Source organism: Acartia tonsa, chromosome 2 (assembly GCF_053477335.1).
Source record: "Acartia tonsa isolate MP-2025a chromosome 2, ASM5347733v1, whole genome shotgun sequence".
Classification (NCBI taxonomy): domain Eukaryota; kingdom Metazoa; phylum Arthropoda; class Copepoda; order Calanoida; family Acartiidae; genus Acartia; species Acartia tonsa.
Genome location: NC_137261.1, coordinates 9,988,303 through 10,013,416, shown reverse-complemented (window position 1 = coordinate 10,013,416; position 25,114 = coordinate 9,988,303). Strand labels below are relative to the sequence as shown.

General features: G+C 28.5%; 2 protein-coding genes across 2 annotated transcripts in view; both read right to left on the bottom strand.

The window, feature by feature from the left end:
- The window catches only part of LOC145304205 (mitochondrial sodium/calcium exchanger protein-like), a 48,033-nt gene that overhangs the window by 22,388 nt on the left and 531 nt on the right, over positions 1 to 25,114 (bottom strand). The gene's annotated exons all lie outside the window — the stretch shown is intronic.
- Positions 838 to 20,139, bottom strand: LOC145312311 (uncharacterized). The gene is made up of 4 exons (XM_080151553.1): positions 19,711 to 20,139; positions 17,168 to 17,282; positions 2,622 to 2,921; positions 838 to 2,241 (listed from the first exon to the last, which is right to left on the bottom strand). The coding sequence occupies exons 1-4, from the start codon at positions 20,137 to 20,139 to the stop codon at positions 962 to 964; spliced, it is 2,124 nt and encodes a 707-aa protein (XP_080007679.1). The 3' UTR covers positions 838 to 961.

Here is a 25,114-nt window from a genome sequence, read left to right as displayed (position 1 = left end):
AAGTCCCAACAGGGAACTTGTAAAATTTCTATAAATCTCAATAAGAGTAAAACAGAAATTAAGATAAATGAAAAATTGATACACATAAAAATAAACACCATCCTTATAAAAACTAACAGAATGGTTAAGAAAAGAGATAGTATACAGATAAACACATTAGATAGATTAAACATTAAGAGATACAGAGGTTAAATAAAAGGTTACGAGTGAATGAGTGTGCAAGGCTCATTGAAAACCAGATACTTTGCTGCTCTATTTATACTGAGATCTTAGAATGTTCTAGAATTTAGTTAATGGCATAATCTGATGCAATCCTAGCTTTTTTGTGCAGTAAAAAGTAAAACAAAAACTTCTACATCAGTTTTTGTCATATAATAAAGAAGTTTCTAGAAATTTACACATGATGCAATACTAGCTGTTTATGTATTAAAAAGCATAATAAAAACTTCTACCTCAGTTTTTGTTATATAATAAAGAAGATTCTGGAAACTTACACATGATGCAATATTAGCTTTTTATGTATGACAAAAACTTATTCATTGGTTTTTGCTTGTATAATTAAAGTGTTTCTAAGAACATTCTAGTATCTATATACAATTACATAATACAAAATAATGATGAAATTATTGAATCACAGTAAATAACTATACTCTTGTTTCCTACAAAAAGTCTAGAATATTCTAGATATAAAACACAATTATATAACTTTGAATTGTTGTGCAATCCTAGTTTTTGCTCTTGTAAAATTGTAGCAAAAACTGCACTTTCTGTGGGAAACTCAAAATATACTAATACTTGGTTTTTTTTATTTATTTTAAAACTACAATTCTTTTTATGTTTTTTTTTTAATTTTTTAGAACTTTTTTATTTAATTTACTGGACGTTAGTCAAATTGATTTTTGTGTATTTTTTAATAAAAGTAAATCATCCTTCCCTCTCTGCATAAAAACAAAAAAAATTTTCAATTGACGAGGGTGAAATCATTTTGTCTATGTTTCAAAACAAGGGTAAAAATTAGAGCAGGCGTCAGTCTCAGGATACTTCCACTTGGAAGAGAGACAAAAAGTAAGTTGAATCCTGAGTCACTGAACAAATTTCTGATATTGACCAGAGATAAATCCAGAAACCTATCAACGTTCATTTTTCCCTCCCCTGAGAATTTAGCTCTAATCTTTGAGCGAATCTCGTCCCTTGTATGGGGCATCCAAAAAATGTCCTCAGGGAAATACCCATACAATTTGAGACACTGGGCACTCATGTACCCAGAGTCCATGAGATATAACTCTTCCCCTTGACTAAGAAGCACATTCAAGTCTCTAGGATTGTCCACTGGTACAATCCCATAGACCTTATCCACGAAGGTGCATGAGTCAAGAATTTCCTGATCTTGTGCTCCAAGGCAAATATATTGGGAGCTGGGTATTGTTGTAGGACAACCATACACTTGGATCAGGTTTGTCTTAGTCTCATACAACTTCTGGTAATAACTGCTTCTATAGTGCTGTCTAATTATTAATTGATTACTTTCACAATATTTAGCATTAAAGAAACAATAGTGGGGTGGGGGTGGTTGAGCAAAGAGATGGATATACTTCTTAGTCATGCTCTGTAATGCTGGCCTAAATCCCCCGCTACTTATGCTTGCCTGTTGAACTCTATGGATTCCCCAAGTTTCCCTAAACCTACTGAGAAGATTGAGTTCAACATTATTTTCGTCAATTCTAAGCATGCAAGGAAGTATAGCTGCTCTTTTTTCAACTGCCCCTGTGAGTACAGCAATTTTATCGTAGTAGAGATTGTGTTTGAACAATGTTTCACTATCTATGTCTGTCAATTTATAATTGAACTTTTGTGTACAAGCTAAATAAGGTGTTAGAGAATAACTTGCTTTAAAAATCAATGACGTGTTTGTGATTTCTGACAGTGTTGATTTCTCAGAAAAGGGGAGTGAGAAGTAAAAAGGTGAGTAAAGAGCCCGCCTATTCTGAATTTTTCTTTCAAGAAGATTTTTCTCGGCTGGAGTGGAAAAAGACGTATTACAATTATCGCTGATGAGGACAGGGAAGGTTTTTCTATTCAATCTTGGACTATCAAACTCCTCTAGAATTTCGAAGTCGTCAAAATCCTCAGCTACTTCATACGAATTTTCACTAACCTCCTTGTTCTCTGATTCTCCCTGACCATTCTCCTTGTTGACAACATGATGACCATTTGTTGCTGCAGGTGTACAGACTTCCATGTCTAAATAAAATATTTTTTGGTCACCCTGTTGTTAGATAATATGTTCCTTTAGTCTTAAAACAACTTCATTATAGTAAAGTGTTTTTAGGGTGTTTTCTCCATGATGCCACTTTTAAGAAATTGGCTTATTGACTTCAGTTATGAAAATGATGTGCATGATGAGAAAGTGATGCTTTACACTACACAACCCAATCTATCTGTTAAAGATGCGTTGAATATTAGTGATTCCTCCTATGTTGATTTTTCCTCTGACTACTTTACTACTTTTCCATCTTCCCCTGACATTCCTTTCTTGGAATCTACTTTAGAAAAACCAGTTCTATTGCAAGAAACTCTAAACCAGCTTGCTACACATCTATCTACTGATAACTCAAAGTTACCTTCAGTCACATCTGAGGCTTCAACAACTGCTCCATCCTCTGCATTCTCACCAACCTCATCAGCTTCTTTGCTTTCAGTAGGGTCACCCTTATCCTCAGCAACCACTTTAGAATCTGATGTAGCAACGCTGTCTTCTCCGTTGCCAACGTCCACAACTTCGCCTCCATCATCAAGAATGGTCTCATCTCCGTCCACCACGATGATTACTTCAGGTTCCGGTCCCTCAATTATCTCTATGTCTACCTCCACCTCCTCCTCTCTCCGGGTCTTGGAGGCAGATTCTGAGGAATTTTCTGAGCCTGAAATTCGAAAAAATTTTAGGACCCAAGAAATGGTTTCAACTCCTTTTAAAGAAGTGAAATTGGATCCTCTAACCACTTATCTACCAAAAGTTCCTACCACTAAACTACCTTCTCCTAAACTCAGTGGTAAAGTTACAAATAAGCGAAAACTTAAATCTGGTCCTCAAACCCAGGTTGGAAACTTTACTACAAAAACTTATAGTTTACCAAATATTCCCAGTTTTACCCCAAAACCGAGTCCTGCCTATAACAAATCTATCCACCGTGATTATGGTTTGGCTGCCAAGAATTCCTATCAGTCAATTTATGAAATAATCAGCAGGTAAATTTTAAAAGAAAAAAATTGTTTACCTATCATTTTTAATAAAATGTATTTTTTTTTTAGCCCAGGTTATTTCTCCATTTTGGTTATTGGTGGTACAATTCTAGTGGCCCTATTTCTTATCCTAATATTACTTGCTTTGCTTGCATTGGGTAAGATTTTATTTTATGCTATTTTATGAAATTAATTTGCAGACTTTTTTATTGGGTGCGAACGATTTTATAGTCTGTTAGTCAATATAGATTATATATATTTATGATACTATTATCAAAAAGATCAAATTTCAATTTTTAAAATGGCCAATATTGATCGCGTGTGTCCAAAAAATTGTAAGAATAAGATGGGAAAAATAAAATTAAACCAATAGATATTATTTTTAGACTTTAATTTGGTTTATTTTGCTTTTGTTATATTTTCTTTTACTTTAATTAAATTTCCTTATTCATAATGTCGTCTTCGTGTATAGGTTTCGCGATTTTCATTTTTCAAACTTCATAATTATCAGCGGCATTCTTAATTTCTATTGCGTATTTACTAGAACGGTTAAATTTAAAAGAAAACTTATTATTTTTGTTGTTAATTGATTTTTTATTCGTAGGTCAAAAGTGTACTAAAAAGATTAAACGGCGTTCCCAGCAGAGTCAAACGGTTAACTCAAGAGTTCATCGTGCTACCCAGAAAAATCTTGATCCTACCAAATATTTTAATACTACTAATTTTGGCCCCAATTTGTCTACTATCCCTCCTGACTCTGTTGTGAATAATCTGCAGAAATCTTTTTCAGTTTAAAGTTTACTTAGTGTTTCCTATTGTTCTTGAGATAAACTAAATTCATACTTTCTATTACAGTTTAGATTTTCATCTCTTGTGTAACTGAAAAGTACCAACTGCTAATAAGTTTTTTTTACAGTAGTGTCAACAAAACAATTAAGCCCTGTAAGAACTATAAAAAATTGCCAACCTATGTTTTAACAAGGCGAATCCCCCTACTATACAGTTGTATATTATCCCAAAAAAAATGTTCTTTAAACACTATTATCTCTCTACTAATATTATCAATGCTTAAACTAATAAACACAAACATTAGTATAGATTATGCTTACCTATATATCTTTACTAATAATATCAATAGATAAATTAATACCTATAATTATTGAGTTTAGATTTACTTACCTAATACTGTAAAAATTTATAATTTCAGATTTTTTTCAACAATGAGTATTCCGGATGGAAGTTCCCAGATGATTTTAAAAAGATTAAATTCTTAATACTCTTCTGCAAGAAGAACGCAATGAGGCTACGACCGATAAATTATTCCTTGCTGCTGTTGCCCTTGGACTTTTGGCTCTCGGGTAAGTTTATTATTTTATTCTCCCCCTCTATTTCATTACTAGAACCAAATCCCTTAGATCCCCTTTCCTCTCTTAAATATTTTAATTCTGACATTTGCTTATTTGCATTCTCTGCCCCAAAACTGCGTATGGTTAATATTTTTGGATAACAGCTTTTTAGAAATATCATTTGACCTATTTTTTCACCCTTTTGGATGACATATGTTTTCCCTGATAAGTTATGAAGTATGAAATAAACATTACCCAAATAATCAGGATCTATGATCCCACCAGTGCATATTATATTTTTTAAACTTAAACTTGATCGCTCCCTAAGCATAGTAAAATGACTTTCGGGTGGTTTAATTTGGAAACGCAGATCTATTTTGACGCAATTTCTTGGTAAAATCTTTATTAATCCAGGACTATAAAAGTCCAGACCTACAGATAGCTTTGTAGCCCTGGTAGGTTTTTTGATACTAGCATCTGAAGTAATTACAGCTGTCATTTTTTTTAGAACGGCGGCGGTATTGAGACTATGTTTTAAGAAGAGAAGACAAAATATTTCCCAACCAGGTAAAGTTTTTTTTATTTCCTTTCTAATATGTTAATGACAATTATAAAAAATATGAGTATAGTAGTATAGATTATAATTAGATTTTTATTTAGTTTATGGTATTCACATCTGTTTAAAACCCAATATTCGCTATAAGTGATGTTACAGGGATGTAAATATTCTTTAATAATCATTTAATATAATTTAGTTAATAGTCTTTTTATATTTTAGATCCCGAACAAGACGAGAATCTAGAGTTGCGTCACCATCACCAACCCCCTCGGACAAGTCAGGCGATAGAAATGCTGCCCCAACCCCCTGAGATAAATCTAGAGGTATATCAAATAAAGCTTTTATATCTTCTGAAAGAAATTATTATTTTTACTTTTATAAAAGCCATTCTAAACTTAAATAAACTTTGATAGACAGTAGGCTATTTTTATTTGATTGCATAGAATCCCTGCTAATTATTTATAGGTGTATTAAACTAATTATTAGCTACCTAATTCATTAAGTTTTACTTCGCTTCTGTAACTTTAATATACTAAAATTTTATACTAGGTTTTTGGTAATTAAATTTCCTTAATTCAAATGATTTAATTTACTTCCTTCTAATTTACTTTAAACTCATCAAATCTTAAGTACCCTTTCTATAATATATACTGACTTTTTTTTCTGATCATGTATACTTTCAGATATTAAAAACATAAATTCCTACCTAATAAAAATTTTTTATTTATAGACTCGTCTAGCTGCTGAACTAGGACAGTCAAGAAACCCTTTCTTGTTGCCCGTGAATAGAGTAAGAAAAGTTTTCCTTATAAAACAAATCTTAACTACAGTACCTAGCTTACTATATGTGTAATTACAAATTTTATAAAAGTTTTACAGTATTTAAAATTAAACTTTTCACCTATTATTCTTCTAACAAATTATTTGGTAAAGCTAGTATTGTTTTTAGGTTTTTAAAGTTTTTCATTAAAGTTTTAACTACGTTAAGAAGCATTGCCCTCTGTACTTGCTTGGCTAAACGCATATTAATTTCAATGTATTCAAAAAATGTTGTTGACTTATTTAAATCATCATTTTGCTTATTTTTTCTAATGCAATGTTTACTTTTTTCCTTATTCTTAAAGCTACTAATTTTCTGCATTAATATTAATCGGGTTTGTTGAATAAGCCATAATAAAATTTCTTCCATGAGTCGTAAATCTCTATTGGAAGCTCTAACTATAATTTCATCCCTGCCCCTTAAATTAGAGGAGTTATGTTTAACTATAAGTTTATAGTTCTTTAGTTTGCACATCTTAAAGTTTTTTTTTACTAAAAATTATTTCCTTATTCCAATAAATAAATGCTAATCAATTTTAATTTTGTTTCAGATGGTTCCAAACCCCAATATACACAACTGGTAAAAAAAACTCTGCTTTCGGACCCCCCTTTTCGGACTTTCAACTTTTGGACTCAATCTGTGATAAAAATTGTGATAAAATATACAAATTCAAAATTCTTTAAATTTCAATATACATAACTGGTAAAAAAAACTCTGCTTTCGGACTTTTTTTTTCGGACTTTCAACTTTTGGACTTAATCTGTGATAAAAATTGTGATAAAATATACAAATTCAAAATTCTCTAAATTTCACCACCAAAAAATCTCATAAAATTAGTGAAAAAAAAGTTTTTTAAATCAAAAGAAATTCTTCATAAATTGTAACTAAACATTTCAGTTTAAAGTTTCTGGCTTAAGTGATAAATATTATTTTTTTTAACTACCTCAATAATTCAAACATAATAAACTACCTCGTGTCTTTTCGTGATAGTAAGCAAACTAAGATCTCAAAGTTTAAATACTTATTATTCTATTTTCTTATATAATTTGGCATGTATAATAAAGATTTTAAAATTTCAAAATTCCTCCACCAAAGTTCTTATAAAAACAGTGATAAAATTATAAACTAATTCAATTACTATGTAATTTATGAATAATATTTTGTTTTAAAGTTTTTGGCCTAAATAATAACTATATTTTTTTTATTAACTACCTCAGAAAATTCAATTTTGATAAGCTACCTTATATATTTTTTTTTTACTCAAATTTATACTTTAAAATTGTAAATAACCTTTTGTTTTAAACTTAAACTAAATCTTTCAAAAATTGTAAATAATATTCAAAATTAACTTAAGTACAGTGTTGTTTTTAAAACGTGATTTAACAAATATTTGACTTTCCCAGTGGTAAAACTTATTATTTTTTTTAATTAACGCAAAACTTATAACTAAATATTTCGGTTCAATCTTTCGATTTAACTTTAAATTTTTTCTAAATTCCAACTATACAAAAAAATGTTACTTATGTAATAATCTTTTCATATACATCTTGTTTATAGGAAAAGTCTTAGTCTAGATAATTAAAGAATTAAGTTAAACCTGCTAATTGAATAAACATGTTTATAAAATTTTGCTTCTTGTTAACATTTCCCCGCTATAATTATTCAAAATTTTTTTTACTTCAATTCTATTTTAATTACCCTTTTATATCCTAATATATCTTAACCTAATCTTAATCTGACAAATCCAATATATAAAGTCTTATTCCACTAAACTTAATTAAACTTTCTTTTGGGGAGGCATTTAAGTTCAAACTAATATTTCTCTTACACTAGAATTTAGTTTTTAAAGTATTGTCCTCTCTCTTTCTTGTAGCATTTGTTAAGATCTTTACAACCTAGGTGTATTCAATCTTAAGTAGGTGTAGATATTCTACTACAGCTAATCAATTTAATGATTATTATATAGTTGATTTTCATTTTCGAGATATGTGAACAATTTTATTTAACTAAAGGTCTTTACAACCTGGTGTATTTAACCTATAGATAATGTCATTATTTTTGTTAGGTATTCTTTTTGCCATTTTTAGAGGGAATATACTTGGGTTCCAAAATTGTACTGCTTAAAGAAACACTAGAATTTATACTTTCATTGCCTCAACATATAAGAGTTTAATTAAGATGCTTAAAGGTCCTCTATATATATCTATTTATTTAAACTGTTTTTAACCTATTTTTAAAACATATATCAAAAATATACTATGACACTAGTAGAATTAAACTGCATAGCCTAAATTTGAATTAAGTCCCCAATAAACTTTTTTGAGGGGATTTAAAAATTAATTTTACTGTTGCTGTGGTCTTTTTTGATCAGAGCAAAAGGTCTTTTTTTATTTTGGTAAAATTCGTAGCTTTTAGAGTGTTTTGCTTCATATATATAGTATTCTGGTATAGAGTAAAATTAGGCCTTTTGATTTCATCTAAATTAATTCATTAAAAACTTAATTCTTTACAATATATCAATGAATTAACTTTATCGTGCTTGTTTTCCATCACTTATTTAAAACACAAAAAAATTGGCTGTAAAGGGTTAAATAGTGAAAGATGACAACAAACGTTTACGCAATACAACAAATTTTTTTTGTCACATATACAAATATGATAAAATATAAGATTATTCAAACTTATTTTTTTAAATATTTTTAAAAAGCATGTATCTTTTATGTGTATAGTTTTCATTCTTTTCATTTTAATTCAATAAAAATTATTTAACTACATTGGAAATAAGTCACTTTGTGAAAACACTCTTTTTTGAATTGTAAAAAACTGATATGAAACAAGCCTTCTAATTGGTTCAGACTTCAGAATAATATGTTTTATTTTAATGTTAAATTTCTTCTATATAAATTATTGTTTTAGAAAAAAATTATTTGCATCGAACAGAGTAGAGTTTTTATTATTGTATTGATATAATCTGAATCACATCAAATTGTTCTGTAAGAAACAATTTAACCCCAAACTAAAAAATGCTTTTGCTTCCATCAAAATGATCACAGCAACATATAAAATTTATTTTTAAATCCCCCAAAAAAAGTTTATTGGGGACCTAATTCAAATTTGGGCTCTGCAGTCTGATTCTACTGGTGTCATAGTATATTTTTGATATATGATAAAAAAATAGGTTAAAAACAGTTTAAAGTTTAAATTGTACTTTAAAGGGCGAATATAGGTTTGATATAATATGAGCTTATTTCAAAGGTGCCATTATATAGATTATAAATAACTTAAAGATATTGACATATCTAATTGTATAAGTCTGTTTATAGCTTAAAACCTTTCTAACTCAAGATAATATTATGTAATAAGTGTGGTTCCCTAAGAACTCAATTACCCTAGCATCACACAAGGCTTCGTAGCAAGGTTGAATTAAAAAGCTTTCGTTAAAGGATAGTCGTAATAACGTGGAAACCAATTAATCAGGGGTAAATATACCCATCTTCTACCTTAATACAAATTATATAAAGTAAAATATTTAAAAGTTTAAAAAAACATCAAATAATGTAAAAAGTAAAAAAAAAATAATTGATAAAATTTTCTTGGAGGAAGAATGATTTCAAATCCCTGTTTTTTTAAGGTTCGTGTGTGTGTGTGTTAAAATTGCGTACATCAGGGTTTTTATATTTTCCAGAATTAACCAATGATCTTTGTACAGAAAATAAACTTTAAGACATATTATTTACCCTAGTCAAAACTTTTACGCAAATTATTTCTACGCTTTTTAAAAATTGAATTAAAGAGTATATAATCTAAAATAATAAACATTTAAATTATCATTTAAGATGCGTGCCATTGTAATAGTCAATCAAACTTAAGCAAAATAGTCAAAAAAAAGTCTTGTAAAGGGCTAAAATAAACCGTTTGTCGTCAATCTCATTTATCATATGTTCAATTGAAACAGAAAATTGCAAAATCTACTTAAGGATTTTTTTGAATTTTTAAATTTGGCATAGATATTCTAAAAGTATGAAATGGCACCTTTCATATAAGCTAATATCATATCGAACCTATATTCGCCCTTTAATAATTACTTAGATAAAATTCTTTTTATGTTTTCAACTAAAACTCAACAGTTATTATATTTGGAAAGAAAAAACTGGCTTTGTTAAATTTAAATGAAATAAACTTTCCTATATTGCTCTTTAATTTGTTGAAGATCATAGGGAATATTACATTAAAATATTTTTCTAATTTTACTTAGGAATCTACAATTTCAAACGTAAATCTAAAATCTTTTAATTAGGAGAAAAAAATTAAAGGAATTTTAATAATATCTCAAAAAATTTCACTATGTAAAAATTATGACAAAACTTAAGGCAATAGTTCTACAATTTTGTATTACATATATCTAGTTCTAGACTCCTTCCTAAAACATAAGATCCTATCTAATGTAAGCTATATACTTTATCTTATAAAATTTATTGAAAATTTAAATGATATTATAAAATAAAGCCTACCAGAAAATCTCTTCATTCTTTAATCACTTAAAGTTTTATGTTTCACCGACAAAAGTTTGTTCTAGACATAACTGCTTAAATAATTTTTCCGCCTTATATATTAAAACCAAAATATGATTGAAACAAAGAAAAGTTTTTATTTGTAGTCTCTCTTTAATCGAGCTCGGTCTTTAAAATTCTATTACAATGTTGAAAACACATATGATATTAGTTTTAAAGTTACTCAATATCTTCTGAAAGAAAACTTTTTAATCGAAAATCCGAAAACGCTTAAAACTAGTTAATAATAACAGTTTTTTCCATGTATAGGGATGAGATACACTTTACTTTGAATATTTTAAATGCATTGGAATGAGATACACTTTACTTTGGGTATTTTAAATACATAAGGATGAGATATTTTCACCTTGTTAGATTACCTATTTTGATTCAACTGGTTTTTTTTTTAATTATATTTTATATTTCCGAATAGATAATTTGCTTTTTAGGTTATCGACTGAAAGAAGAATTCTACTGGAAGGAGAATAACAAATGGTTAAAACATTGTTTTAACTAAAAGTTGTCAACCCCCCCCCCAAAAAAATATTGTAAAATTTACTTTTAAAACTGATACTTAGAACTACTGTTCAACTATAACATTGCTTAAATTTTAACGTCTACTTCTAGATCTCAAAGGTATTGTTTCCAATCTGTTTATTATAAGTTTTTTAGAGCTATTTCTAGGCTTGTAATGTGCTTTAATTTTTTCATATAATTCCTTGGATCCAACTCCCAAAAACGCTATTGAGGTAAACACAAAAATATTAATGAATATCTGATAATATGAATTTTTGAAGTAGTTACTTATATGTTTAATAATTGTAGCTTGTTCCAGATTACTTCTGGTATTATTAACTTTTAATTCCAATAGATGTCTTTGATCAGATGTTAACGAGGAAGAAATTACTTTAAAATTAGATTGTCTTTCTATTACCACATCTCCTTTGTGAGGTAGATTAAATTCCAATTTCCCATTAAACATAATATGTACCGGGTAATTTGAACTATTTAAATCCTTTTGAAGCCCTAACACAAATGCTTTACCTATTTTATCATCATGTTTAAAAAGCAAAATTCCCTCGTTTGTTATTTGAAATAATTTTGTATTGCTAATAAACGGACAATATTGAATAATAAGGTCAAATTTCTTATCATTTATATGTTTCAAACAAAAAGTTATAGCTTCATTTAGTCCCAATTGTTTTTCATCCTCAGTGATAAATTTAGCAATCTTTTGGTTTTCTGTATTGTAGTAATAATAAGCATCCAAAGAAATTCCCGAGTATGGTATCGCAATCAAAGAATTATATTTAATTTTGTTTGATAAAATATTTAATTCTAAATAGAATGTTGGTTTACTATCAACCAGACCTGATCCTATAAAATTGATATTTACTAAGTCCGAGTGTTTATTTTCAGGAGTCAATTTTCTTCTAAGATCATTTGTTACAACTCCTTGGAAACAATATTTGAAAGTTACAATCCAATTTTCCAGAAAACTTATTAAAATTCTTGCAGGAATATAGAGATTATTAAATGTAAGATCTACCCCTCTAATAAAAGTATTATCTTTTTTCATTGCTTCAGTTATGGAAGGTATAGATTGAAAAGCTTCCTTTAAATATTTTTGATGCATCTAAAAATTATCCAAATGAAAAGATTGTTTATTTTCATCTATTATATAATTTACTTCGAAATCTGAGTTAATTTGTTGATCTAGAGCTGTCATATGCGAAATTATTATATCAATTTCTTTTGATAATTGATCATATCTATTTGTAAGTACAAGTATTTTATTCAGACTAATAGCTATATTTGAACCTTTTGCTTCAATTTCAGCATTATTAGTATTTAGTTCAGTTTTTAAATCATTAAAAGATGTTCGGAAGAGTGTGTTTACATCCTTCATATTTTGGTTGTAGTCAAAAATAATCTTTACCACCGATTTAGTCGAGTCTAGGTATTTATCTCGGTTTATTTTTTCATGATAGAAAAAATCTATCACATCTTCTGAACATGAAAATGTTACGAAAATAGCCAAAAATATGATGTTCTTCATGATGAAAAAGAATTTTTTTTTTAAAAGCCAAAAATGTTGTTTGCTGTTATATTGTTGCTCGTATAGTAAAAATAATTATATTTAAAGCATGAAGTAATCTAAAGGAAGTTTAAAATAAGAAATTGACACTTGTCATTGTTCATCTCTGGTTTGTGTTTAATAGATATACCACAAATAGAGTGATCAACAAAAATTTTAAATTTTATTTTACTTTAATAGAATTAAATATCTTAAATATCATACAATGTATTTTATTTTCTTACTACATAAATTAAAACCTTTATTATTACTTAAAATTATAAAACTAAAATTTTGGACAGAAATTTAATTAAATTAGACTTATGAGTAATGAACCTACTCTATACTTTTTGTTCGTCTGTGTGTAAGTCAAACGTTATTTGTTTTGGTGTTTCTCCAGACTTTTCATGATCTTTTTGCTTTTGTTTTATTATTCCTTGTAATTTACTTCTTGTTATAGGCATTGAAGTCTCATCAATATCATCATTTAAAATTTGGTCCTTTATTTCACTATCTGAAATTAAATTTTCAGGTTTAGGTTTGTCAAACTCATTTATTGAATCAATAGTCAATTTATCCAATTTTTCATCATTTTTGAATAATTCAAAATTTAAAGGTGCTGATGAAATTAATTTCTTAATTTCTTCAGTGGTTAGATTTATAGGTTGCTGTTGAGCAATTTCTTTTATTTCTTTAGGTAAATCCTTAAATTCATCAGAAAAAGGTATATACTTTTTGAAATGATTAAATGGCCTAATTATGGTCAATTCATCAACAATTCTAGATATCCAGGCTGAAACTGGATTTACTTTTACAATAACAAAAGGTTGAGGATGATAATATGTTTTAAGAGGTTGTGTAGTACCCAATATTTTACTCATATCCTTTACAAAAATTACATCTCCTACTTGGAATGATCTAGTAACCTTATTTCTATTGGCTTTGTCAAGTCTATTATCTCTTTCCTTTGTTATGAAATGTCTCACGGAATCTAGATTTTTTGTTAAACTTAATTGTTGTGATTCAAATGTTTTTACACTACGAGAAATTATAGGGTGAAATTTTGGCACTAAAGGATTATCTAGGAAACATTTACTTAAATGAGACTCTGTGCCAAATACTAATTGATTAGGTGTAAAACCGGTTTTTGTTATACGACTGGAATTATGCAATTGAGCTATTATAGATGGTAAAAATGTCCAATTAAAATTAGGTTGATTAGATAATACTTTTTTCATTATTCTTTTAACTAAACCCACATAACTTTCCGCTGCTCCATGTGACATTCCAGAAAAGCTTGATGAATAAATAAACTGACACCCTAAAAGAGCTAAAATTCGTATTGTTTTATTAGAACTAAATAAACCGGCATTGTCGCTAATAACAGCCTTTGGGTGGAAGTGAACCCATATATGGTTAACAAAGAGATATAAAAACTCATTTGCTGTTTTTGTAACAACAGGAAGGAGAATCATATAACCAGATATTACGCATCTTGCCATTAATATGTGATTAAATCCACTTGCTGTTGGTAAACCTTCAATTAAATCCATATGTATGCATTCTAAAACTCCAGCTGTATAGGAAAAACTCCTAATTTATTTGATCTATTAGGATGATTAGTTAACATACATGCTACACATATACTTGCATATTTGTAACATAACTTTTGTAAATTTGGATTATAGTAATTAATCAAATTGCAAATCATTTTCTTAGGACCACCATGGTTTACAATGGTATGCACCATAGCTATATATTTATCCAATAAACTATCTGGTACATAAATTCTAGGGATTTTATTTTTAAATTTAATATATAAAATTCCTAACTGTAAAAAATAAAATGTGTTCTTATCTTTATAAGTTTTATCTTTACTGGCTACACAATTGGTATATATTTGTGTATATTGTTTTTGCTGTTCTTCTATTATTTTATCAGTTGTTAATATATCTTCTAAAACTCTTATGGGATTAAATACTGCCCTAGTATTACGCTCGGCTAGATTGTTAGACAATGCTGATCCAAAAACTTTGGGATCTAGTTCATTTATTATTATGTCTTCTATAACTTTTGAATTATTAATTTTCCAAGTGACTTGAAAACTATTAGATTTTATTTCTTTCCCCTTTTCCTTTCCTTTTGCAATATTTTTATCTCTTTTGTTAATACTTTGTAACTGTCTTTCTGTCAATTTTGTTTTGTCAACTTCAATAAACTGTGGGTTATTTTCAACCCATACACGCCAATCTTTTACAGTCATTGTTGTTTGATTAGGCATGTAATCATTTAAAGAATCCTTTACAATATATGGTAATTTAATGTGAGCAATTTCAGGCTTACTAACTTGAAAAACGCGACTCAAAAAATCCGCTGGATTATTTTCAGATTTTATAAAAACTAAACCTAAATTTGGATAATCATGTTCTATTTTAACTCCCCAATTATTAATTTTAGTATGGCTGTCTTTAACATCTTGATTATACAGATAATAAAGACATTTATTATCACAAGCTAATAATAATTCATCAGAATTAACCATTTTTCTAGTTGCTTGTAATGAACCTAAAATTGCATACAATTCTAGTTGCATAATATTAGTTTTTCTCATTTCTTCAGGAATTACTTTTGAGTGATATAAAATTATTTCAAAAGAACCCTTATGTTTACCTATATTATATTCTGAGTGCTTATTTAAAATTGTAGGCCTAACAATAAGATTCGAATTTTTCTCATACAATAAAAAGAAAAAAGGAGGTTTGTTTTTATCATTATTAAATCTTATAAGTTTTTTACCATTGAATTTATTTGTTGCATTAATAAGAGTTACAGGCCTATGTAGTACATTTGAAAGTGCACTAAAAATGTGTAATCCCGTATCTATTTTAAGTACACCTTTTTTAATGTCCTCTAAATATAATTTCATACTTAGCTTATTACCTTTATGTTCAGTATCCAGAATATGGTTATACATAATATGTTCTCTAATATGTTTTTGTAGGTCAAAACAAATACTCTCAAATTTTGTTACACAATTTTGAAGTTCCAACATAAGTTTTAAACATACGGATAAAGAGATCTTAAAGTGTTCTTGATACCCTAAGGTATCATCATCCAAATATTCATACTCAGGTGGATAATTACTCTCAAGATTTATTAAATAATCCTTGATTGTTTGGTTATCTTTTTTAAGAGGAACTGGTTTCACTGGTAATTTTAAATCAAAAATAATTCTATGGGTAGGATCGTCTAAATATATGTAAGATGGAACAAAGTTTTTTGAAAATTTTGCTGGTACTATTTGTGCTAAAACGCAAGAGTATTGACTATACTTTTCACTTGCAGCATCAGTAAAAAGTATTTTAGGTACACCTGGTAAACATATTTTTGAGAATAAACAACTTTGAGTTAGCTGTTTCTTAAGTTCCTCAAATTTTTCTCGATGTATATTATTTGGATTATATTTTCCCAATTTAGTACTAGTAAGAGGTGTTAGATAATGAATGTTTCTTAAAACTTGAAAATTTAAAGTATTTCTTAACCAATTTACTTCACCCAAGAATGATTTCATGCCTTTGGCACTAGAAGGAAAAGTTTTCTCATTTAGTTTTTCGACCCTTCTTGGATCGACCATTAAATAGTTATTACTTATAAGCCAGCCCAAAAAGGATATTTTAAACTTACAAAGTTGACTCTTAGCTACCTCTAGTTTAGCTCTATGAAATGCTAATCTAGAAACAACCTTTTCTACTAAATCAAAGTGTATTTTAATGGTTTCCTCATAAGTACGCCCAGCTTTCGAAAAAATAATTATATCATCATAGAAAATTTCTACATTAGGTATCCTATCATTAATCATTATTGGTAGTCCTTTTTCATTTAATTGTATTTTACCATTTTTATCTCTACTTGGAATATGATGTATCATTACATCGCAAAATCTAGCGAGAGCATTTGGAGATACAGACATTCCTGTAGCTAAAGTATTGAAAATATAACTCCCCCACATACAACTAAATAGGGTTAATTTTTTGGATTCTGGAGTCAGCTCTATGCTTTGAAAAGCTGACTTCAAATCTATTGAACTATAACAATGTGCTGAGTGTAATCTATTTAATATCATGTCAAAATTTGAGATTGTTATTGGATCTTGACTTATACATTCATTTAAAAGCTTATATGATACTACTAATCTTGCAGCTGAATCCTTTGAAGACCTTTTTACTAAAAAACATGGTGAACTAAAATTTGGTATATCATCCCCAGTAAGACTTGCTTTCGATATTACTTTTAATTTACATAAATAATCTAAGACATCCCTCAGCATACTAGCGTCTGCAGAGGATTCATATATTATCTTTTTGTTTTTAGGAAGTACAATATTTTCTTTTAACCTTAAATTAAAATAACCTAAAGTTTTGGATAAATGTCCCCTATCTAAAGAATGACGTGAAACTATTTGTGGATATTTATCTATAAATATATTTTTAACATAAGGCCAGATTTTAGGATCATAATTACTTTCTTTAATGATATCTTTAGGAGTGTCTAAAATAGAAGTTGGAATTCCAATACCTTCTGGCTGAAGATCTTTTTCTTTAATATCATTCCAGTTTGGTTGGAATCCCATTTGTACTGACTGTTCAGAATCATAATAGTTTTTAAGATCATAATTTGGTATTACTTTTTCCTTAATAGGATAGCGCTCATCTGTTAAACTAACATTAGGATCATTTACGTTATTGTTTACTGCTGTATAATCAGATAAATCTGGTGAATGATTTGGGAAACTAATATCTACTTTATAACATTTTGACTTTATTTTAGAATCATTAAAAATTAGTGGCTTTTTTATGACAATGTTTTTAATTGAGACCTCTTTATCATCTGGTAATCTACATTCAGACATAATAGATACTTTATCTGTTTTAAGCCTTCTCATAGATCGCTTAATATGTTTAGAATTATCTTTAATGGGATACAACCTATATTGTTTATCAAATAAATCAATTGTTGCTTTAATTACCCCAGAAAAAGTTTTATTACTTAAATTTTCAACTAGAGCATTTACTACATACTGGTACTCTTTATAGTGTATTTTTGTTACAGTTGTAATTATTCTTAACCCATCCATTTCATCATATGGAACTTTATCTTGAGAAACTATTACTTTATCTTCGACTAAATATTTAGATGCTTTTGAAATGACAAAATCAACTTTTACTGTTTGCATACTTGAAATCTTTTCAACTACCCCATAGGCTGTGTTGAGCTCTAGCTCTGTAGCATAAGAACTAGTTATTACTCTATTCCCATATTTATTACGTTGAATTACTTTAATAGTATTTTCAAGACTACTAGGCATTAGCATAAGACCAAATAATGTTTGCATTCTTGAAGCAATAATAAAAGGTGATTCAGATGGAAATTGATCAAATTGATCAACTATCAAAAATTCTATACTAAGTACTGGCCCCCCTTGTAAAAACATGGACATATAAACTGAGCCAATAACATCAATCTTTCTATTTGTTATACCAGATACTTCATAATTACTTTCTTTTATTAATGACAATAGATCCTGTTTATTATGTTCAGAAAAAAGTCTAGAAAAATATGAAAATCTCATAATACAGGTATCAGCTCCTGTATCATACATGCCTGATGCTTGTTTAAATATTGAATCTTTAAATGATAATTTACATGGTATATATATTTTTCGTCCAATATTTACAGAAATATCAACACTTTTCAATTCCCCAGAGGGAGGGTTTTGAAAAGGTTGATTTTTAAATTTAGACATTTTTAATTTAGGCTAAGTTACCACTCAATTGCTTATCGAGATGCCTTCTCTCTTCAGCACTAGGATATCTCCATTTACCTTGCATTTTAAGTTGCTTTGCAACTGGCCTATTAAAACACCTGTAAGATGGATGATATAAAGTTTTACCAATCTCTTTTTTACAAACAAGACAAGGCTCGGAAGTAGGAATTGTAAATTTTATAATTCCTTCATCATTTCTCATTTCATAACAAAGTTTGCTGCCAGCATGTGTGTTTTTACCACAAAAATTACATCTTAATCTACCATTTACTTCAGTATGAATTCCATAATCTTTGCGGTTAGTATTATTATCATTATTTCTGCTATTGTTTATTTTAGAGTTATCTTTTAAGGGAATGAAATTGGGATTTTGTTTTCTGTGGTCTCTATAGTTACTATTGTTATTATTATTATACTTTTGCTGATTGCCATTATACCTATTACTTGTAGGGTTTGTATTGTTATAAGACTGAGATTTAAAATTATGATCATTCCTTCTCCCTAAAAAATTCTGCTTATGATTGATCTCTGATATTTTTGCGCGCATATTATTTCTTACAGAAAATTTAGGAACAGGGATATCACTTGTTTTTAAATTCTCACTCCTACTATACCTTTTCCTATTATCATCCCTTCTATAATTTAAATCAATAGCACCTACATACTTTCTAAGTGCTTGTACTACTTCAGCAAAAGTTGGGAATCTACCTAACTCTGTAATTAAATCTGCTCTAATCTTTAACCCATCATTAATTGATCCATAAGGTAAATTTTTTAATAAATATCCAATAGCAGTTAAATTATAAATTTGAGTCCTAGCAGGCTCTCCATGTTCCAAACAAGCTCTTTGGCATAGAGCCATAATTTTACTAACAACTTTATTAAATGTAGGATCCTTAGGCAAAACAAAATTCTCAAGTTCTAATTGGGCATGCTCAGGCCTCAATCTTGTATCATATTTAGTTAATAACGCGTTATAAATTTCAGAAAGAGATATATTTCCATCAACCATTGTAGCTACACTATCATATACTTCTCCTGTTGTGCATCTTAGGAGTGTTTCTTTAAATGTATGCTCAGATAATTTACATTGAGCCTGTGCCGCATTCATATTTCTTAAAAATTCTACAACGGAAGGAGTGCCAAAACCGCTAAATTTATGTCTAATAGGAAAAGTGTGATTGATTAGACCTATCTTTTCATCAGAAATAACTGAAATAGAATTGCAATCAAAACTTGGGGGGAAAATTGTTTCAGCATGATTGATATAGTTACTAAAAGTTTTTTCTCTAACATGTTTCTGTAAGGCCTCATTAACACGTTGTTCTACTAGGTCTTCAATCTTACCCACTCTCCTATTGACATTATCATTAATACTAGTTTCTAAGTCCTTTAAATGTTCATTAAAATCATTAACAGTTTCATCTACTGATTTACCTTTAGGTAGATTTGTTTTCTTATTCAAATCATTTATTTGAGCAGTTAATTCAAGCAATATACGGCCTAAGTTATTATCAATAGTATTATTAAACTTAATATCTTGCTTTAGTATCTCAACAGTATCATTCATATCATTGACTAAGTCTATGTCTTCTGCATTTCTAGACATAACTCTTTCAGTAATATTAAACTCAGGGCTAGTTTCATCTTCTACTAGATCCTGAGAAGAGATTGGTAAACTTTCTAAGTCCCCTTGTCCATCGGACTTAATAAGACTTGACATATTTCTCAAATAGTCAATATCTTTTTCCCTACTTTTACTACGTTTTCTTAGTGATTTCATTTTGAATAAGTATAAAAAGATCCTTAATAGATGTTAAGATATGACTGACTAAAACCACTATTGGTTTAAAAATTGTAGGGTCAAAAATTAATAAAGTAATAAAAAATATAGATGTTAATGAAATTATTAAACTTGAGATACAAAAATAAAAATTAATTTTGCTGGCTAAAATTTCTTTTTAATTAAACTTGAGATACTAAATTTTAAACTTGAGATTTTAAAATTTGAGATACAATTATAGAAGTTAGTCTAACTGATATAAAACTTCTTATTAAAGCTTATTAAAGAAGCTAGTCTAGTTGATATAAAACTTCTTAAAGGATTCCTCCCAATTTTTCTTTGGTACAATAATGCAAAAAGAACCCTTTACTCAAAACTCACCGCGGATTTAATATACAAATGTAAAATTACTCTAACTGATATCAGAACTTTTTATAAGATTCCTCCCAAAAATTTTTTTTGGTACAGTAATGCAAAAAGAATCTATCTCTAAACTTGCGGACTTAAAAATGGAAATATATATAATTTTTATAATTGATATAAAACTTATTAGAAGATTCTTCCCAAAAATTTCTTTTGGTACAGTAATGCAAAAAGAATCTATCTACACTCCTTTTTATTTATCTTACCACCTGTCTGGTACTTATGATGAAGCAAAGAATATATCTCTTGTAGAAGTGAATCAAACAATAATTTTTCAGATATATTCTTACCAATTTCTAAAAAAAATAAAAGTTAATGCAGAGACTTCACTCTAATTTAATTTGTATGTTCTTACAAATTAACTTATTCACTATTGAAAAAATTATATATGTAAAAATTTTCACTTCACTTTTTAGTTATATTACTTTGCACTTGCACTTATAACCTTCTGAATCTCTGTATAATGTAAAACCTGTTCAGCTTTAGTTTTTTTTTGATGTAAAAAAACAAACTAATATGCACCCCCCTCTACACCAAAAAAAAATATTGAACAACCCGATGTCGCACCAAATGATATGTTTTCTCCCAATTCTAATAAAACGTGCCAAGTTTCAGAACAAGAAGAGAATACCAACCAAGTTGAAGCCAATCTCCAACTCATATGACAAAGCATAAACTTAGCTACCAAAAACAAATAAGTTAAACGCAATCTTGTCAAAGTTTACAACATTTAGCTGGTTAGACTAAATTGATTCAAGTGATAGATGTGATAAACAATTCAACCTTGCCAAAGAAAAAGCAGTTCAATTCAATACTTTAAACTTAGATTAAAATTATGTTATGAAGTACTTATAAGCTATAATTTGTGAGAATATTAAATAAAGCTAGATTTTCCAAGAATAGATAAATAAAGATTTATCCAATGCTTAATTAAACTCTAGCAAGCTACCAGATGTATTTTGCTTTTCTTATAACAATAGAAACTCAGAGTAAACTGCATAGCCGGCTTATACAAGTACAACTTGATGCGCTACCGTACCCTTACTCCTAGAATCCAAGCTATTAAGCTACAGAGCTGTACTAATCAGTGTCCCAAAATCTAATTCAGCATGTATTATACAACTTAATATTTCTTATCAAGCATCCTTAAAGAGAGGTACAACTATAGAGGTTCCCATGTTCCGGTGTGCTCTAGGGCCTCTAGAGTGTCAACCGGTGCGAGTGTCCCCCTAGGGCCGCGACCAATGGCCACAAATATACTAGCATTCTCTAGGGCCTCTAGAGTGTCATCTAGTTGCAATTGCTTGTACACAAGGCTCTCAATTGCATTTGTGTCGTGCGTTTCAGTCCCTAAAGCTCCAAACGCCTACAGATAGCTGTCCTTTAATCTCTAGTAATTTTGCAAAACTTAAAATATTTGTATCTACTATATATGTAATTGCTAACCACGTTGATTCCTAACCCTCAACTAAGAATGATTCTATTTTTGCACTTGAATAATTCCTAATCAAGTTGGAGGAAAGAACTCCACTCTTTACTAACGTTTTCCAAAGGTACTAGGGCTTTCTAACAAGCTTTGATATTAGCAACTACTTTGAATTTCTAAATAAAAGGAATCATCAAAGTATTTTTGAAGTTACTTTATACTTAGACAATATAGTAGCAAAGGTCCTTTAATAAGTTGTACATGTAGACTATCATAACCTAATGAATATCAACTATATACATAATCACTAATCACTTCCAAATCGCTTCCAAAGGTACTAGGACTTTCTAACAAGCTTTAAATTAGTAATTATTTTGCTTTCTAAGAAAAAGTCTATTAGATAAAGAATATTTAAATAATAAACATTTACCAAGATAATATAGAGGCAAAGGTCCTTTAGTAAGTTATGATATGCTTATAAGTTAAGTTTTTAAATTAGTTTTACTTTTACTCTTAAACTGCTCAAGTAATGGCAAAATTAATACAAAGACCTAAGTGTTGTAAACACTTCCACGCGAGGATCTCCTATTATTTATTAACTTTTGTGCAATAAAGAACTGTTGTCTCACAACTTCAAGTTCAAATTATTCAATATATACCAAAGTGAAAAATGTACTAAGTGTTTATTGTTTATACTTTATTGTTGATTAAATGTGAGTATCATAGTTTAGTATTGTATTCTAACATAAGTACAATAATGTTTTTTAAGTTATTTTCAATTATTTTATATAAGGTTAAATATGTTTTATGACAGTTAAAACATATCTTTGGATTTGCAAAGTGTAAACCATAAGTTCTTAATAAGAAAGTAAACTTTAAACTTATAATATTTGATTCTTTAAGATTTTCTTTACACTTGACATGTAATTGTTTGTTATCCAAATACTTTGAAAAATAATCATCAAACTTCATTATGTTTTGTAAATTTACAAGTCCAAAGATATAATAGTTAAACTTAGATAGATTTGCTAAAGATAGATTTTTTTTAAGCAGCATAAGTATATGATTTTTCAGAACTTAGACTATTTCCCTAGTTTTGAGCTTCATTTGATTTTTACAAGTCCCAACAGGGAACTTGTAAAATTTCTATAAATCTCAATAAGAGTAAAACAGAAATTAAGATAAATGAAAAATTGATACACATAAAAATAAACACCATCCTTATAAAAACTAACAGAATGGTTAAGAAAAGAGATAGTATACAGATAAACACATTAGATAGATTAAACATTAAGAGATACAGAGGTTAAATAAAAGGTTACGAGTGAATGAGTGTGCAAGGCTCATTGAAAACCAGATACTTTGCTGCTCTATTTATACTGAGATCTTAGAATGTTCTAGAATTTAGTTAATGGCATAATCTGATGCAATCCTAGCTTTTTTTGTGCAGTAAAAAGTATAACAAAAACTTCTACATCAGTTTTTGTCATATAATAAAGAAGTTTCTAGAAATTTACACATGATGCAATACTAGCTGTTTATGTATTAAAAAGCATAATAAAAACTTCTACCTCAGTTTTTGTCATATAATAAAGAAGATTCTGGAAACTTACACATGATGCAATATTAGCTTTTTATGTATGACAAAAACTTATTCATTGGTTTTTGCTTGTATAATTAAAGTGTTTCTAAGAACATTCTAGTATCTATATACAATTACATAATACAAAATAATGATGAAATTATTGAATCACAGTAAATAACTATACTCTTGTTTCCTACAAAAAGTCTAGAATATTCTAGATATAAAACACAATTATATAACTTTGAATTGTTGTGCAATCCTAGTTTTTGCTCTTGTAAAATTGTAGCAAAAACTGCACTTTCTGTGGGAAACTCAAAATATACTAATACTTGGTTTTTTTTATTTATTTTAAAACTACAATTCTTTTTATGTTTTTTTTTTAATTTTTTAGAACTTTTTTATTTAATTTACTGGACGTTAGTCAAATTGATTTTTGTGTATTTTTTAATAAAAGTAAATCAGACAACGGTCTTACTACTACCATGCACGATGTTATAATCATTACTCCTATGAAAATTAAATCATTATTTTCGTATTGCGTGTAATGATCGAATATGGTCTTGTAAAATGTACAAGAAAAAATGTAAAGGTATTTGCGTTTTCCTTTCTTTAATCTCAAATAATTCTAAAAAGTAATCATCAATTTTTTAATCAGTGATTTTTTAAACCATTTAGTATAGGAATTTTAAAATGGTCTATACAAAAAAGCCTTTTATATGAACAGTTGAAACCAAAAACCAACTTTTTATAAAATGTTTTTTGGAAGCTCTACAAAGTGTCCAAAAATGAGTTGTGTGACGTCAATAGATCCATTTCATTTTAAGGGGTTTCATTTCCCACTTCTCTTCTAATACCTCACTTATATGACGTCACACGGCTCATTTTTTCGGACACTTTGTAGAGCCTCTATTTTTTAAAAGCGAAGCTTTTCTATAATTAGGGTCGGTCCGTACGTCCGTCCGTCCGAGATAGATAGCTTTTATTCGTTAATTTAGGCATGTTAGAATTGTCCTATCGATTTCAAACTTTGCATGATGATTCCTGTAGTAGTTGGGTACGATTTAGAAAGCGTAGCAACTCTATAATCATTACCAGAATGTCCGTACGTCCATTTTAAACATGTTGATTTTTTTACTTTTTTTAACAACAAATTTTAAGTGTTCTATTTATCCGTTTGATCTGATTTTTGGTATATTGATTCCTGGGACAACAAACAACAATATCATAAGCGAAGCAACTCTATAATCAAGTCCAAAATGTAAGTATGTCCATAAGCATTATCCTGTTTTTAAGCAGTTTTTCAACAAATTTACTTACAATTTTGATTTGACATTTATACATTTATGTTCCGATTTTCTAGTTCAGATACTATACAAGTGTTAATGTCCGTTTGTCCTACCGTTTCAGTGCTTCGCTTTTATGGATGTTGTCATCCTTGTTTATTAGAGAAGTCCCTAATAAGTTAATATCCCGTAAGGATG

Bases quoted from the DNA above. Each gene is read 5' to 3' on its own strand.
- LOC145312311 (XM_080151553.1), bottom strand. From the start codon at position 20,139: ATGTCAAGTCTTATTAAGTCCGATGGACAAGGGGACTTAGAAAGTTTA. The intron at 17,283-19,710 runs GTTAGAGAAAAA...TATCCTATTAAG, and splicing joins ATGAGGCCTTACAGAAACAT to GAAAAAGTAATACCAAATTA. The intron at 2,242-2,621 runs GTAACTTTGAGT...TATTTTATTTAG, and splicing joins AGCCTCAGATGTGACTGAAG to ACATGGAAGTCTGTACACCT.